We start from the raw sequence: 18,687 nt of genomic DNA on the forward strand, positions 1-18,687 counted from the left end.
TCCCAATACTTTTGGCAATATAGTGTATCTATCTATGTATACATCTGCTGTCTGCCCTTCCTTTTAGATAAAGTTCAGATTCTTCACTTTTATTTTTTCTTTTCCATCTGACAAGGCAGTACTTTTTAAACTTAATATTTCATCAAGTATAATGCTATTAGAGACTTATTTTCACTTAGTTCACTCATCAGGCAGTGAGATGGCAATAAAAGGGAATGGCTCCTTTGAGACATTAATGCTTTGGAATAAATGATGTGCTAGAACAGAAATTTAATTAATTTACAGAGTATATTGATAGTCCCCTGTTACTGTGCTGTATATTTTTAATCTTCTTTAACATCTGTAGTAAAGTGTTTCAAAACCCCTGCAGTTGAGCAACTAATAGATAATTAAGTAATAAGGGAAGAGGTTTCCAGAGGGAAAGAGATTCTTTTAACGAGTGCTGTCATAATAGGAATAAAGTACTGTTCATATGATTTATTGGGACGAAAATATATAATTCTATTATATTTCAAACTAGAAACTGCATCCTTGCTATGTTTTGAGACTCTATCCATATAAACCTTTTGTGCTCAAGAAAATCGTCACTGCAACAAGAAAATATTTGTTATGTTTGCAACATTACATATTTTTTATAAGAAGTGAAGTTTAAAGGTGAAAGATTACTAAAATGAACTTGCCTGTAAATCAATATAATAGGGGTCAGTTTAATCACCTGAAGCTGTAAATGTTTCTCTTTGAATGGCCATAAACATTCTGATCCAGCTGGAATACCACACTTGGTGAAGATAAGGTTGTTAAAAGCTACACTAGGGGGCAGTAATGTGTGCTTAATGGGTAGAATTTTTTTCTTGTGACCTGACTGGTCATTGGTACTTCACTCTTTTTCTAAATGAAATAAGGGAAAGAAGGTGTTTGCTATGCATGTACTGCTTCAATTTGTCATGCAACGCATGAAAGAGACAGAGGCAGGTCTTAGCTCTACAGATAGGGGACAATGTTGTACTGGGGAAGACACCTGCCTGTCCATGGTCGCATGGAATATTTTTAATAACTTCCCTTTTCTATACTGTACCTGATAGAAAAAAATCCCTTAAGAAGAGAGCTTTGCAAGATGGATATGGTGAAAAAAAATATAGGCAGATTTGTAGGTGCTTACATTTTTCTTATATACTAATAATTGAGCTTTTCAACAACCAGCAAGACCAGATGGTTTTAATGATACAAAATGGCAAACCTAAATTTAATAATTACATCAAAGAATATTATGTGTGTTCTGCAGGTCAACTGTGATTGATTGATAAATTATGGATTTAGACTACTTATGTATGTATAAAGTTGTTTTTGTATTGCATAAAGGGCTGGGCAGCAGGGCTTCATCTACATTTATGGCTATATAGCAGATCCAAAATATTGCTTTTGTCCTTGTATGAAGAAGCCTAATTACAACAATTTAAAGTGTTTGACTGTTGGCATTTTAGAAATTCGGTCAATACTTGGTCCAAAATGGAAACCCTATGATTTTTCATTTTCTATTTTCAATACACGAAATATATTATCTGTGAAGTAGGGATGTCACAATCCTTACTCATATTTTATCAGTCTTGTCTATTATCGCAACTGTTAAAATATAAATTAACACAGAAAACTGGTCAAGCTTTCCCAAATTCTCTAAAAATGTGTTTTTGACATGCTGTTTTACTGCATAACAGTAAGAATTTGCAAAGGTAACAGTCCATTATTCTTCCCTGCATACAGGACAGCAGAGGCATGCTCTAATCTAATGTTTACATTCTTTGCCCAAAATTTTGTTCACCACTGGCAGCGCCTGTGCAATGAACCCTCATAGGTTAGTACAGGACTGTCTCCAAGAGTGGAGACATTTGGGAGAAATCCTCACGAGGGCATTTACTCTTGCTTTAACACATCATTAAACATAGAACAAATTATGCTAATCCTGATACTATAGAGAACTGAGTTGCTGTATTTTCTTTACCCCTTGATTTTTTTTTTTGTTTTTGTATTGCAGAATACTAACTTTTTACTTTTGATTTTAGCAAAAGCTGATGAAGTTTTAAGAGCAAAGGAAAAGAGTGAAGAAGATGCCCGAAAGCGGAAAGAAGAAGGTAAGTACCTATGTGCTTATTTAATCTGAAAACTGTTTTTCCAGGACTGCATCTGTAGTAACCCATGTAGCTGCTGTGTTGCCCATCATTGCAAGGCTATCCCCCAGGCTAAAGAAAATGGAATTGACTTGTGATTTAAGTAGCACTATAGAAAATAATATTGGTTTTTAAAAGTTACGGTGACAGGCCCACATTGTCATGTGATGTATTTGAGAGAATTTAATCACTGGCTTCAAAGAGGAAGTAGGTTTTCTTTACTGCACAAAACAGTGGATTAATGTTTAGTGTACATTTAACTCAGCTTCTCTTTGCAAATATTTTAATTGCATTTGGTATCATTTTTGTATGGATGTAATGTAACATCAAAATGCTCCACTTCCTATAACAAATGTAATAATCTGTATGTTCTGTTTCAAACTATTAATTGACAGAGGAAGAATGATAAGACTTATTGAGTGGAATGTAGTCATTCTCCAGTGTCTTTGTAGGTCTGTCTACTTCTAAGCATTTATTTATCTCTGCTTTGAGTTATTATTCATAGTAAGAAAAAGCAAATGCCTGTAATCATCTTTAGAGGTTTAGGATATTGAAGTTTAAACATACTTTTCATTGATCATTTAAAAAAAAATAACTTTTTTTCAGTGTAATGAAGAGATTTAAATAATGTATGCAAAACTGTTCTCACTTCAAACTAAGCTGGGCACTCATTTCATCTAAAGAATGTCTTTTTTTCTCTTATGTTAATTTGCTAATTATGTTAGCCAGGTATCCAGTTTAATGCATGATAAAGAAATGAATTGCAGATTTAATGATGATTAATAGAGTTAAGACTGCAATGCAGTTTTCTTTTTGTTGGATTAGTTGTACATGTGGCTGCTTAGTGGTCCTGTTTATTCTGGAGATATCAAAACTTTGCATGTATATCTTGAAGTCTCTAGTTCTTGTAAGCACTGGTGCTACTGTGGTCACAGGAAGTTTAAAGCCTTATTTTGGGCAAAATATCACTCCATGCCGTATACTCTCTTCTATCCCCTTGAACTCATGCTTCAGAGTTTTCTTCTTTTCTTACCTGCTGAAGAAAGTTATACTCATTAAAGCGGAGCTCCAGTCCTCATCAATTGCTCCCTCACGATTGTCGGTATTTGCACATTAATATTTGCATCATGTCCTAACTTTCTTCATGCTAGTTACTTTAAAATTAGTAATATCTTACATGATCTTGGAAACAGGCAGAATCCATCTCGGATGTGGGCATCTGAAGCCAGCTCATGTGTATTTCTGGGATTAGGTGCAGCTGGCTACCCAGCATACACTTCCCGATCTCGCGCCTGCTCAGTAATGACAATGCGTAGCACAGCTTGTTGATTGCAGGTTGCCATAGTAATGGTGGTATCAGTGGAAGTTGCCACCTTGTAGTTATGGCAACCTATCAATCAACACAGAATGTCGGTGTCCCAAAAATACTGCAAGATTTAGCTATTAGGCTTCCTGGGGACTCCTGGGATAGATGATGCCGATGTCCCAGGAATCCATGGAAATCGCCTAAAGACGTCATCGCCTAGGCGGCCGGGACCCGAAGTGTTACCCGGATCTCTTTAAAAAAAAAAAAAAAGTACTTAGAAACACACACACAAAAATAATTTATACATATATATATATATATATATATATATATATATATATATATATATATATATATATATACACACACATATACATACATACATACATACACACACATGTAGGAATGTACATGAGGGGGTCATTAAGAACAGAGCGGCTTGTAAAAAAAGGATGGAACTCGAATTTGTTTCCCATCCAGGTCCTTTGCCACTGCTATTTGCAAGCAACCTCAGATCTAGCATTGTAGGTGCACCCAAGACCTCCAGGCACCTACATTCCCCTCCGGTGGTGTCAGTGCCCTTCTGCATCCTGAGAGAACCTAGCCAATATGACATGTCCATGTCATGCAGGCAGTGACATGGAAACCTAAAGAAGGACCCCCACAATATTTAAACAGAAGAGAAGTCTTGAGATTGGAGTGTCACGTGACCACAGTGGGCTTTTTTTTTGCATTCCAGCAATTAGTTAGAATGGGTGTAAGGGTGGTAAGAAATCCAGGGCACCATAGCTAAATAGCATGCAAATTGCAACAATTATTGAACTAATAAATTTGATCTGGAACTTTTGAATGTTCCACCTGATCACCATTATGAGGCCTATGCACATTAATAATAAGCAGTTTCTTAATGCTTATTAGCCAATACTTAATTTATTATAACAAAAACAATCTTCCTTTTAATCCAATGCATGTTTAAATGAAAGTTTTGAAGGATAAGTTGCCCTTTTTAAAAAAAAAAAGAAAAGTAAAAAAAATGTGCATTTATTTTGTGAACCTGTAAAGCATTGCACACACAAGCATCAGATTGTACTCTTGTACTATGGCAGTGCAGCTGTCTGCCTGTACCTCGTATTGCCAGGTAGTTACTGAATGACAGGTAAAATCAATGAACTACTAGAGCGCTCACCAGCTGTAGTTCTCCCATTCACAGAACTCTGTGAATGAATGATGTGCCTGGGCAGGCAGAACCCCGCACGGCTGCATTTTTTTTAAAATTATGCCAGTGTGTGCAGGGAGAAGATCCCTGGCCCACTGTCACTACGGAGGATTGCGGGGGCTGCTCATTTAGTAACATGTTACACCCTGGATATATGTAATGAAAGGCAAACTTATCCTTTAAGTGCTTTGCAACACATACAATTGACAAATAAAATACTAAGTACAATACAAATCAAAAAATATAGTGATGAGCAATGTTGAAAATATGCTTAGTGATTCCTTTTAAAAGTTTCATGCAAGTTAGTATCTCAGATTCTCTGGAAGAGATTTTCAAAGCTTAGGATCCTGATATCAATATCACTTCAAATCAGCTTTTTGTTTTTTCGAGTTGGTGAGATACACTATTGTGCTTTTTAAGATTGCAGCTAAATGGCATTTACAGGTGCATCTCAATAAATTAGAATATCATCAAAAAGTAAATTTATTTCAGTAATTAAATTCAAAAGCTCCTCACTGCCCGGTTGTGTAACTCTAATAAACACCCACTGGGGTTGCACCTGACACCCAACCCATAGCTACCCTAGAGCCCAGCAGATATGACTGGGGCATTTAGCCGCTTCGGACCACCGTGACATTGGTGACCAATATAAGTGCCATCGGCCTCCTTTCCACTGCTCCATGGCCAATCTGTGCACCCCCTTGGCCAGCCTCGGCTCCTTACCTGTTTCCTGGAGTGACTCCCGATCTGCACCTGGTCCGGGTCACCACTGCGGGTTTGACCCTCCACCACGATCACCACCGGTGTGCCCGGCTGGCCTAGGCATCTAATTAACCCTGTAGCCAGGCAGTATTAACGACTCCCTATACGGCTTTGGGACAGGCTGTACTCAGTCCAGTACTACCCGAAGTGCACTGCCTAGGTCCCACCACAACCTGCCCCCTTCCACCTCCATACACGTGGAATCCAGTGGCCATCTTTCCTAGTCAATTAAGACAGCCGTGCTATGGACCAACTCTCTCAGGGATCCTGCCCCAGGTGGTCTTATATTTTTTGCTGCACTACTGTTTTGGCGCTGTCACCTACCACCAGACAGCTGCCCTATATTAAGCTCCTGCCTGCGAATTCAGGGAGGCAGTACCCACAGCAACCAATGGGCGCTTAAACCTTATATCACATCTCACTGTGGGACTCTGTCGGGGACTGTCCTCCCTCCTTTTTTTTTTTTTTTGCTTCGCTGGAAAACGGAGCTTGGCTCATATAACGCTCCTCCTGCTATCATATGCTATTCTGCCATCCCTGAAATTAAACCACAGGCCTTGATATATAAGCAATCACTGCTGTGTTTGGACACTCCTTTATTCAAACACACCTGGGTTCTTCCGAGACCATGGGGAAATACTCCACCACTACATCGGGTAAGTCTATCAAGTCATACGTGGGCGCCTCCAAGACCTCAACTGGTCATGCTAAATGGCCCCCACCTAAAATGGCCTCTCCACAACCTTCTCCTGAACACCCACTCTCTTCTCAGGATCTCATATCTCAAGTGGACAACTCTTCTAATGATAGTATTTCTGCTGCACAAATAGCAGATCCCTCTGCAGTGACTGTTGCTGATTCAGCTCTTCTAGAGAAATTCAAACTCCTCCTTCAACAGGAGTTAAACACTGCTATGGAACAACTCACAACCAAAATCACCTGAGAAATAAGGGACATAGGATCCCGTATTGATGATCTTGAACATAAAATGGACAATGCTATCCTAGTGATCGATAACCATGAACAGGATATCGATGCCGTCAAATTGGATCTTGCTTCTGCCCTCCAAAATTTTGAGGACTTAGAGAACCGCAGCAAGAGAGGAAACTTTCGAATCAGAGGACTTCCTGAATCTATAGAGGACTTAAACTCTACAGTTACCACCTTGTTACAGGAGCTCATCCCAGGAACCCCAATTGAATGGCTGGAATTTGACAGAATCCATAGGGCCCTTGGCCCGAAGAGACCTGATGTGGCTCCTCATGATATTATAGTCAAACCCACTTTTTACAGGACCAAGGAAGCCATCATGCAAGCGGCCTGGTCCAAGAGAGATCTGACTTTTCAAACGCACAAATATCACATTTTCTTTAACTTGGCTCCACAAAAACTTTACGAATAACTGAAGCCATTCTTCCAAATGTTACAAAACCACAGCATTAAATACCGCTGGAATTTCCCATTCAAATTATCCTTTTCCTTTCAAGGCCACCCTTTTGCCTTCTCTATGCCAGAAGAACGACAGTCCTTAACAAACTGCAGCTCATGTTGCCAACTTCAACTGGCTCACAGCCCTCACAGTCTTCATCTCGAAAATCTCCTCACCTTACTCCTCTCTAGGAACCTCTGCCTCAGAAACATCGTCCCACATTGCTGCAAACCAGAACAGCCTCCAGACCTGATGTTCCAGATGAAGACTGAATCACTGTTATGCTCCTTTTTTTTGTCTCCTTTTCTGCCTCCTTGTTAGGCCAGGTTATCTTTTTTTGGACTCCGCAAACCTATCATTAGGGTGTTTAGGGATATTTCCCTTGTTAAGGATATACTAATTTGAAAATACTCATTGATGATCTCTCATGTTATTCTTTCCCATTCTATATGTTTGTGTGTTTTATTTCTGGAGGCTTGCTGTTGTCCACGGGGACTTTCTAGGGGTTTATAAGGCTTTAACTACCCCAAGCTGGATGCACACTGGGCGCTGGAAACTATTGGCAGTCTTTCCTTCTGATTCCCTTGGATTGACATCAGCCCCCTCTATTTTCCCCCCTTTGTTGCGGGGGCATGCATATGTATGTATGCGCCCTTACATATATAGGCATTCATATTTATCTCACCTCTCGTTGCCCCCCTCCCCCCATCCTTCCTTACCCTAACTTCCTTCACTTCTTTTTCCCTACTGTATTCCCACGGGTGTTCCAGACAACCATTGAGGAAAATAAGAGAAGTGTCCTAGTAGCATTTCATAAAAGCACTCCCTTTATTCACTCGCCTACAGGTTGATACTTGCTACTCCAGGGGACTATCGTGAATGTAGAAGTCACCATAGTTAACTATTATGCCCCCAATACCCATCAGGCCCACCTTTTCTTTCATTTGTTACATGTGATCTCCTCTCATAGGAAGGGTATTTTGATCATGATGGGAGATAGTAACATGATAATAAATAGACTGTTGGATAGAATCCCGCTCATGCACCTCACCCACATTCTCCTCTGACGCTAACTCACAAATGAAACAATTCCAAGATCTTCTGACTAAATATGCCTTGGTGGATGCCTGGAGGGAGTTTAACCCTAGAACTCGGGATTACATGTATAACTCAGCACCCCATGATTGTCATACATGCATAGACCACTTTTTTATCCCTCAAACATTCATCACTGACATTCTGAATGTCACAGTTCTATCTACACCATGGTCTGATCATTCACCACTTTTATTAACTTGTAACTCGTTTGTTTCAGCTCCTAAACAATTCTGGCACCTTAATGATTCTCTGTTATCTTTCAACAAAAGCCAGTATCATCCGTGACTCCATCACTACTTACTTCGCTGACAATACTGAATCAGTATCTTCTCTCCCACAATTTTGTGGGCAGCCCACAAAGCTACACTTACGTGGAAACTTATACAACTCGCATCTCGTAAGAAGAAGGCATAGAATGCATGAATCTAAAAACTTTTAAGACTTTACGACCACTTTAATACATTTTTGAGTTTAATACCACTTGTGGCTGAAAAAACACAAACTACTTTTCACAGCACCACACGAAACTGAAATTAACCATACTATGCTAGCAATTGCTCTCTATTTTTTTATGCAGAATTCTGAAAGCTGTTCACATATTATTGAGTTGGGTTCTTTATATTGTCACCACTTAACCGCTTCCCGACTGCTCTATAACAGAACTGCTACAGGGCGGCAGGGCTGCGGAAAATCACGTATATACATGATTTTGTATTTCCAGGCAGGCGCTGCCTTACTTTAACTGACAATTGTGCGGTCATGCAACGCTGCATCCAAATTAAATTTATGTCCTTTTTTTTCCCCACAAATAAAGCTTTCTTTTGGTAGTATTTGATCACCTCTGCATTTTTTATTTTTTACACTATAAACAAAAAAAATCAACAATTTTGAAAGAAACAATATTTTTGCCTTTTTCGCTATAAAACATATCCAATAAAAGAATTGAAAAAATCAAATTTCATAAATTTAGGAAAAAATGTATTCTGCTACATTTCTTTGCTAAAAAAAATTCCCAATACGTGTAAATTAATTGGTTTACATGAAAGTTATAGCGTGTACAAATGGCGGTATATATACTGTAATTTTTTTTTTTTATATATATATACACTAGTAATTGTGGCGATCAGCGACCTATAGCGGGACGCATTCTGACACTGGGTGAAAACTAACTGCCACTGACATCCCCAGTGACAATAATACAGTGATCGGTGCTAATAAAAAGCACTGACACTGTACTAATGACACAGGGCAGGAAGGGGTTAACATCTGGGGCTATCAAAGGGTTAACTGTGTGCTGTGTGTTTTACTGTGTGCGCTGCTTTACTAGGGAGACATGCTGTTTTGCACAGCAGAGAGATACAAAACAGCATGCCCATACTGACAGGAGAGAGACCTGTGTTGTTTACACACAGGTCTCTCCTTTGTCAGCTTTACCCGATGATCGCCGAGTGCCGGCCGGGAATCACCGTCCGGGACTCTGTGATTGACATCTTTAGCCACCAATAGCAGTGCGGGTAGGGCGGCGTGCGCGCCCCCTACACGAAAATGCGAATCACATATATATATATGTCATTTTGCACAGCCCTGTCGCCCTATAGCAGTACTTCTGCTATGTCTGCTGTAGGGCTGAGGGAAAGTGGTTAAACAATGAAAGTCAGCAGACTCATTTACTGATTCCTTTGCAATTTTGGAAATTCCCTTGCAAAGTAAACACTGATTGACGGCTTGCTCATCAGTAGGGATCATGCTACCTAAGGCCTAGGCCTTTACTTATGTGGCCAATATTGGAGGAGTCTTAGATTAACAGTTTCTTCAGTAATGGTAAAGATCATTACTTCTCTTACTCCTTAATCCTGGAAATACTTTTTACAGCTAACATTTGATATTGGGGTTCTTTTCATCTCTACTAATGATGGGGTATCTTAAATGGGAAGTCCACCTATAACTAAAATATGACCTTTTACTCATTGCATTTTTTAGCAGTCCAAAGGATGATAGCTCCTTTCAAGGATACATGTTTATACTCTTGAGTATTGCATAAATGCACATTTGTTGGAAACATCAGGCTAAACAAAAGACATCCAACCCTGTATGGTAAACTCTAGGCTAGTCAAGGTGATCAGACTTTCCAACAAATTTGCCGTTCATTTCTGTGGCCTATTCAAACACATATTCAAGTTAATTTGAGAGCAAGCTGAAATATGTAGCAGTCTTGGAAGAAAGCGAATGGCTTGTGCTCAAACCACCTAAAATTAAATAAAAGTTTTAAAAGGCTAACCTTATTTATTAAATAAGGTTACTTTCTTTTCTGGCTGTGGGGGCGAAGAGATTATTTATACATATAAATAGTTGGATCACATTTGATTGTTAGCTTCTTATAAAAGTGTTACTTCTTACCTGCACGTCGTATATGAAACAAATAAAAAAAAAAAAAAAAAGCAAGAAAAGAAAAAAAACAATGACTACACATATGCTGTCATTTCTTATTTATTATCAAAATCTTAACTTCTTGCCCTCTTTGCAGATTATTGGATTGTAAATCTTTTTATTTCTTTACATTTTTATTGTTATACACTGTAAAATGATTTGTAACTGTCATATTGCTGAAATGCCCTAAAGCTTTTTATTAAGGGCTATTTTTATTATTTTAAATATTACATTTACTATTACCCTCCAGAACCAGTTAATGTAATATACTGAAATACAAAATCTTAAACATCATACATTTAATTCACCATAACATCTAATTTTGTAATAGTGCATTCTCCTTGATTTTACAACTTTTCTGTGATGATTGCATGCAAATTGCATTTGATGCTGTATGATTTGTAGGATGAAGGCAATGTTCTGATTACCTTTGTTTATACTGATACTTAAAAAAAAAAAAAAAAAATAGTAAAATGCAAGATATTTCTGTATAATCTGGTCTAACAGAAGAATTATATTGATAGAATCTGGGGTAGAAGCTGAATCAATTTAGTATTTAGTTTTGTATCAGTAAAGACAAAATCTGAAGCAGAACTACAAAACATGATTTAGCCAGAAACATAGGTCGGTTTTTTCCATGCAGAGATCCTGGGGCAGGTAGTGTTTGTTATACTACTGTCTGGATTAATTGGGGTAGTTTTGTTGACCAATAGGGTAAGTAAGGAATGGAATGTTGGGCTAATTTAAAGTAAGCCTTAGTGTTAATATTTAAAGTAGTATTAAACACTCCTCTTTGTTTACATTAACATGTTTGTTTTCAACACAGAAACATGCATCATAAAGTTTTGGGGTTTTATTTATTTTTTTACAAAACCTGTCCCAAGTTGTTTACAGCTTGTTGTGATAAAAGCCTCTGTAGATGACACAAAAAGGTCACAAGACCACCTGCAGAATGGTTTTAAAATGATCAAATACGTATTGCGATATGCCATTTTTAACAGGTATAATGCTGCAATATGCAAGTTATTACAATGATGAGCAGCCAGTATTGCTTTGGGAGCCACTGCCAATTCCCTTGTAGGAGCAGTTGAGGAACATTCCTAGAGTTTGGAGCTGCATGTTTGTGTGGGCACACAGAGCGTTGGCACAACAGGCTGAAATTCTCAGTAGGAGAACGCTTATAAAGATGGTATTGAAGGGCTCCACTGGAACCTGTGAGGCAGCATAGCCACCCAAAATTTTAGGGCAAATTGACAGGCTTCAAAGAGAAGTGAGAGCAATATGGGGACTGCAGTTGTTGACCTACTTTTAAGAATACCAATTGCCTGGCTTTCTGTAGCTTGAGTCACAGATCTGTAAGTATATAAATAAAAAAAAAGTAGGAGTAGAGACTGAACTCATGATCTGCCAAATTTTTGAAGGTCAGTGCCTAAAAGTACTAAAGACATTGAAACAGAATGACTTATGACAACATCTAATTGTGACTGACAGACAGAACTGTGGGAGTGTTTCAGTAAGGAGAGCCTGTGTATCGTTCACTCCTGTTAGTGCCTTGGTTATCCATTCAGATTATTTGGATGGTTTGCATGTGGTCTGCCTATCTTGTGTTCCAGTTTGCATTGTGATTCAATTTGAGAAGAGATCAAACACCGATACCATGAATTTAGGCCTGGTTCACACTATGCATTTTTTTTAGTGCTTTTTACATTTTGCAGAAACTCACTTCAGTCCATTTAATGTGGTTTCCTGTGGGACACATTTGCATCTATGTGTTTTCAGCTGCTGTGTTTTTAAAAAGGGTTAGGGACTTTTTTCCCCACAGCAAATTACAGCAGGCATAGGTGTGAAGCAGGCCTTTAGATAAGTCACCACAAACACAGGTGGTACAGCACATACTGTAGTATTAGTTAAAAGCGAATTCTCAGAATGAGAACTGCCCCTATCTTAATTCTCACAGAGTAATTTGGGACCTGTTATTACAATTATGAGACATTTGAATTACAAACTCCAAACAAGAGTTCTGTTCTGTAGAATTTCAGGTATGGATATTTTTACATAGCTACATTGGTCCAGTTTGGACCAATGTAACTATGCATATACAGTACATGTGCGATCCCTCCAGAAGCTGGAAATCTGTAGCAGGCACAGCTACAAAAATTATCTCCACTGGCTTCCGGGTCCCATGCTGAGCCATCTCCCACTCAGCACAGGCACTATTCAGAGATTGCTTTGCATTTTCTTAATGAAAGCAAAGTGTTCTGGGATTGGATGAGGTAGAGGTATTGCAGCAGGGCAGCAATTTGGCACGAGTCCTATAAGCTAGTGGAAATCACTGTAGTAGTGGTGCCAAGCATAGTTAAATTAGTCCAAGCTAGACCAGTATAACTATGTAAAAATATCAATACCAATAATTCTTTAATATTTGTCTTTTAAGGCTGCAAGGTGTTTTTGATGGACTTTATGTCCAGATTTGGTAAAAAGTCATCTAAAAAATAGTTAATATGGCATTATGGGCTTCTATTTACCCTAAATATGTTTGTTTTTCTACCAGTGTATGAAGGAATCCAATACTCATCGCTTTTACCTGTAACCCTTATATTTAAAACGAATATAAGTAAAGACTACCCTGCTGAACTACTGCTACGATAGCTGGATGGTTAAGTAGCCAAAGTGATTTATCAACCTATCACTTACCATTGTATTTCTTGGCTTTTTACATAGAGCATCTAAAGTCTCCTTAGCTTCACACCATTTTCTCATAGTGCTTCTGAATAATTTACAGTTTCAGCCTCTGCTTGAACCCGGCAGTTTTCATATTCAAGATTCTTGTGCCAATGCAAGGCACTTCTTCTTTAGCATTTCTTGCTGTTGTCATAATTTCAAAAGTCCACCTGATTTACTTTAAAAGGTGGTTTTTCTTCTGCAATTTGCGGTACTTATTTAGTAATGTATACCAAAGTTTAATATGTTGGATGGCACTAAAGCTGAACTTCATGCAAATGTGAAAAACATTTTTTTATTTAGTTAGTGTAAGCGCCTGACTTTAACTTAGTATCAGCTTCTTGTAATACTCTGTACAGCAGCCTGTGAACTTGAAGAAGATGGGATAGCTAACCAGATGTACTTTGTCCAGCTGTGCTGACAAGTAAAATGCCTGATAGAACAGAAGAGAGAAGAGTCCACTGATCTGTTTCTTCTCCTTCATTGTCTGATCATGGACCTGGGCAGTGACCAAGCTTTATTATTTAACTGTGGCAGAGAAAAGTCAGGTCACCGGCTTGGTGTGATTGTGTAAATCCCAGGACTGGATGGAAAGAAGTAGAGATGCTTTGGAAAGTAAGAAAGCTCCTGTATATGTATTTTTAACTGTGTATTTTACCGTTTATCCATACTTTTGCCTTTAACACAGAAGACAAAATGACAAAACACACTGATCAAAGTGTCATAAACAAACTATAGAAACCAAAGTTGCCAGTAGCTAGGGAGAGAGTGAGTTTATGTTAAGTACTGGTGTAACTATTACCATAACAGGTCATGGAGCTGCTTTGGGGCATGGAGGCTCAGTTTATAGTAGGCAGGCTCAATCATTTACAAATTTAGTTACCCTTTGCTGTATTTTCATCTTTCAGCTGGCAAAGGGTGTTCTGTAAGGACAGATTACTGTAAAACTTATTGATCCCTCTGCTGAGGCCTCCATAATTGTGTCCACAAGCAGGATAGAGGAACTGGCTTTTATTTTCTAGTAGCTATACCTGTTACTGTCTCAGCTGCCTGGCACACCATTTCCCTACTTTATCAAGACAGTACCATGTGATTTCCTGTAATCCTGAATCTGAATTTGTTCAGTCAGCTTAACCAACCATTGACCATAAATGTAGTGGGGAAATGTCCTTAGTCACCACCAGTGTATGATGGGAGCATTTTCTTCTATCAGCAATGTCCATAGACATTTAACTCTGAACCACACTAATGCAAGTAGGCCTTTATTGATGACTGCCAGTGTAAAAGTGGGTTTTATCATCGACCGTTATTGCTGTGGGGAGCATATTTTGCTGCCTACTTATGTTAAAGAACATATTTTGTGTTGGCCTCCAATATAAACTTGGGAATTATAAACTGAACTTCAGTATATAAGGTGTTGTTTTCCACTGACCATTAATACTTCTTCTGGAAGCATTAGGCACCCATCTACAAGATGCTGTTTAGAAAGGCTGCTGGTCAGCTGTGGTGTACAAGGGGTGTTATTGGATTTACAAAGTAAAACACTCACCTTCCACTGGGCCAACCAACAGTAGGCTGCTTGTCTGGACAGCAATACAAGTGCTGGGTACGTCAGAGAATGGTTTCTTGAGAAGGACACCAACACTGTTTTGTTATGGAGCCTTGTGATTTTTTTTTTTATTCTCCCAAAATAAAGTGAGAATTTCAATGAAAGGCTCACCTAAAAAAATGTAGAATTCTTCAGTCTGGATTTTGCAATAAAGGAAAATAGATTTTAAGGCAGTTGATTATTCCTGAAAATTGTAGTCATATAAAAGGAATAATTTATTAATACATGTAATGTCCCTAGAAATTAGGGGTGCTTAGTCATTAGTGGTTAACACTTCTGCCTAGCAGCACTGGGGTTGTTGGTTTGAATCCCAGCCCCACAATACTACCTTCATGGAGTTTCGTGCTCTACCTGTGCCTGCATGGGTTTCCGCTGGGTACTTCAGTCTCCTCCCACACACCAAAGACATGCTGGTAAATGACTCGGGTCTAAATTGGCCATAGTATGTGTATGTATGAATGTGAGTAAGGGACCTTAAATTGTATGCTCCTTGAGGGTTATGGACTGATGTGAATGTATACTATATTATATGTAAAGCGCTGCTTAAATTGACAGCGCTATATAAGTACCTGAAATAAATTGGCAAACATTGCCATTGCATTGGTTGCTGTAAACTGGTGAATGCAGGCATGTGGTTACTATAGGTTACATTACTTCACCGCTATTTAGCTTACTAAGTAAAGCCTAAAGTCTGAATCACTGATGATCTACTTTAATCACAGCAACTTGAGGAAAAATAACCCTTGCTATTAAACTGTCTAATAGGCAGTTAAATAAGCAAACACATTCAACATGGTGCCTTTTAAACTGTTTATTAATTTGTACAGAAGAAATAAGAGATTGTCCGGCTTCTTGCCTCCAGTAGATGTGTCATAACATTGCTTTCATTGTAATTTTGTTACCAAACGATGTGAGATTAGATGTTGGATGTTGTATGTAATCTGCTGTGAAATCAAATTATTTGACCTCCACGCTCACCAATACCCCCTCCTGCCAGCTTTGCTGTTAAATATTCAGCATTTTGCTGTCATGAATACAAATGGGGGACAAATTAGAATCTACAGACAGCTGACCCAGGCTGCAGATTAGAGACTGGAGGCTGGTGCTGTTTTAATTACTAAGGCCCCAGTAGCTATTTAAAGGACATATACACAAAAAGGAATAATTTCAGAAGGCACAAAAAAGAAGGAAAAGGGAAAATAAATAGCTGCCTCTTCCCAATTTGAAATTTTGATTTCATTTGCCCTTAGATAAGAGCCATGCTAATTTGCTGAATGGGATATGATCTCTGGGGGCACGAAATAATTATTACATTATACAGTACTGAGGTTTTTTTGTGTTTGTGTAACTCTTTTGATTTGTAAGACTTTGTGAAAATGGGAACAAAATCCAGAGATTTTTTTTTATATTGTAAAGCTTAATGTTAGATTGCACAAGCATTTTCTAATACATTAAATACTTTTATATACTGACCTGTGGTAGACACATAGTGTATACAGCTATTTGTAATAGAACAGAACGTATTTCACTGGAAGCTACTGACTTTACAGAGTCACTAGTGGACTCATATCTGTTGGGATATGAAGTGGTGAGCTCTCCCAGCCATATTTGCTGTTATTGTTTATGCAAAAACTTGTAAATTTCATTGATTCTATATAATTTTCTATCATTTACACTAAAGATCCAACAGTAAATGTATAAATCCTTTGTAATGGATGTGGCAGGTATACAGACTTGAGAAGTCAAACTCTTCTCACCACCAGGGTCCCTGAGACACACAAGAAACCAATAAACAGTTTAGCCACCTGGTGTTTTAAAAAACTGATATATTCGTTTGTGTTTGACTGAACCATTAAATACAATAGTTTATTACAAAAACAAGTTTTTTTAAAACATGTTTATAGAAGTAAATATGAAGCTTCACCCACTGGATGGTCAACTCCACCATCACCACAAGACAGTACTGTAATTCTTGAAGGATTAGTGCCGCCAGCCCTTATGCCAACATCTATAAATGCCAGCTTGGATGTGGGCCTTAATGAATATAACATTAAAATTATAATTAATTTAGTTATATTTGTGCTTTAAAAAAAATCATAAAATGTTTCCTTTAATCAGGCAGTAAGAGCATTAATGGTTCACATATGATAGTAATCCAAAGAACCAATTGCATTTAACCTTTTATAAGTTTAGAGCAGGCAAAAAGCAAGAGATGACAGAAGGTTAAAAGGAATAAGTACACTTTGTAAATGACTCTTTGACCTCCTACATAAACCTGATGTTACGATAAGCTGGAGTACCTCTACTTCTTAGTGACTTGGTGGCTTCAGTCTGGGAAATACTGTTTCAACCCATCCGCTGTGTATTACCAAGGAATATATTTCACACAATACTTTTGTATTTGTTTTATAGGTATTTCAGTTTTTCCTGGATTGTGACTTTATAAATGATGAAGATATGCTAAATCTTTACTAGGATACATAAAAAGTACATACCATGTTTATAGGGAGGTCAACATTTTTTCATCTACGTTTCTCATATATACATATCACTTATGAAGGATGTATTCCTATTAATGTTGCAAGCTTAAAATGTATCACTATTCTTTGTTTCATTTGCATTATGTGTTGCTTGTGTGTGTTAACCCAACGTTAAATTGATTAGTTATGCCTGGCTAGTAAGCAGTGAGGCATTGTGATGTACACTTGGGATATAAATGTGGCAGAAAATCAGCATGAGTTGATTTAATTATCACTCTGAGACCTTCTCCTTTTCTGGTTTAGTGATCCTGAAACTCTCCTTGTTTCCATGAAATCCGGATGGATACTAAACCACGCTTACTAATTTGTCCTCTCTTACTATGATAAGCCAAGCAATTACCGCCTTATTGATTTTTCATCATGGGAAATTTTAAGGTTGTTTTTTTTTTTTTTTCACCATGAAATAGATCAGAGTGATGTGAAAGTGGTTCCTTTCGGTGCAGTACACAACAGTTGTGTTGCAGAATTTAATATCCTCGGTTTGACCTCTGCTGGTAGATTATACATCTTGGTCATATTTTAGAGCAGAATTGAGGCTATGAGCAGGGGCAGTTTAATTTGCTCTATTTAAATAAAAGTCAAGAGGCACATGTTTTGGAAATCAGAATTGTCACTATGGACTAGAAAGAAGTGTCATAACTAAGATCAGAACTAAAAAATAAAACAAAAAACTACCTTATATTGTCTGCTGTGCAGTCAGTTGATCTGTACATTGTTTACCACAATCTGCATTCATGTTCAAAGGTTTTGACATTTTTTTCACTGACGCATCAAATTATACAGGCTCTCAACATGGTATTGCAGCCTTTCTCAACCTCTTCAACACAGAGGAACCTTTGACATAACTTTCCGGTCTCAGGGAACCCCTGCTAAAAATGACTATATCTACTATTTATGATATATTAGTGTGATAGTCAGAGGTAAGAATGCTCCTTACACTTTTGGTCATTTGGAAGAATTACCCCCTTACAGATTGCAAAAAAGATCAATGGTGTCAGTGGGAACTTACATGAGAGGCAAAAATTGCTCATTGCTATAGGAACCACTGGCAACTTCTGGAGGAACCCTAGGGTTCCACGGAACCCTGGTTGAGAAACCCTGTGGTATTGTGTAAAGTTCAGTAACCAGCAGCAGATTCCATAACTTACTGTATTCAGACCAGTGGGAAAAGAATTTTGATTGAATTGTGATCTGCAGCACTTTGACTGAAAAACGCTAACCACACTTATCCAATTTTTAGTTTTAATCTTACATTGTAGAATGTTTCATATAAAAAACTTGGGAGCAAAATGCAAATCAATTGTTTAATGCTAGGCATCTCATGTCGAAAAGATTATACATACACATCTCATCTTATGTTACAAACCCGCTATCATGTACATATACAACACATATGATATTAAAACATTTCCATCGC

General features: G+C 38.0%; 1 protein-coding gene across 3 annotated transcripts in view; it reads left to right on the forward strand.

Moving 5' to 3' along the window:
* The window catches only part of RSRC1 (arginine and serine rich coiled-coil 1), a 451,267-nt gene that overhangs the window by 354,140 nt on the left and 78,440 nt on the right, over positions 1–18,687 (forward strand). For all 3 annotated transcript variants that reach the window (XM_089675413.1, XM_089675412.1, XM_089675411.1), the window contains exon 7: positions 2,058–2,126. In XM_089675413.1, the coding sequence (XP_089531539.1) occupies positions 2,058–2,126 (69 nt within the window). The remainder of the gene's footprint in view (positions 1–2,057; positions 2,127–18,687) is intronic.

Source organism: Staurois parvus, unplaced genomic scaffold (assembly GCF_062004578.1).
Source record: "Staurois parvus isolate SC_StPar_1 unplaced genomic scaffold, SC_StPar_1.0 ptg000155l, whole genome shotgun sequence".
NCBI classification, from domain to species: Eukaryota; Metazoa; Chordata; class Amphibia; order Anura; family Ranidae; genus Staurois; species Staurois parvus.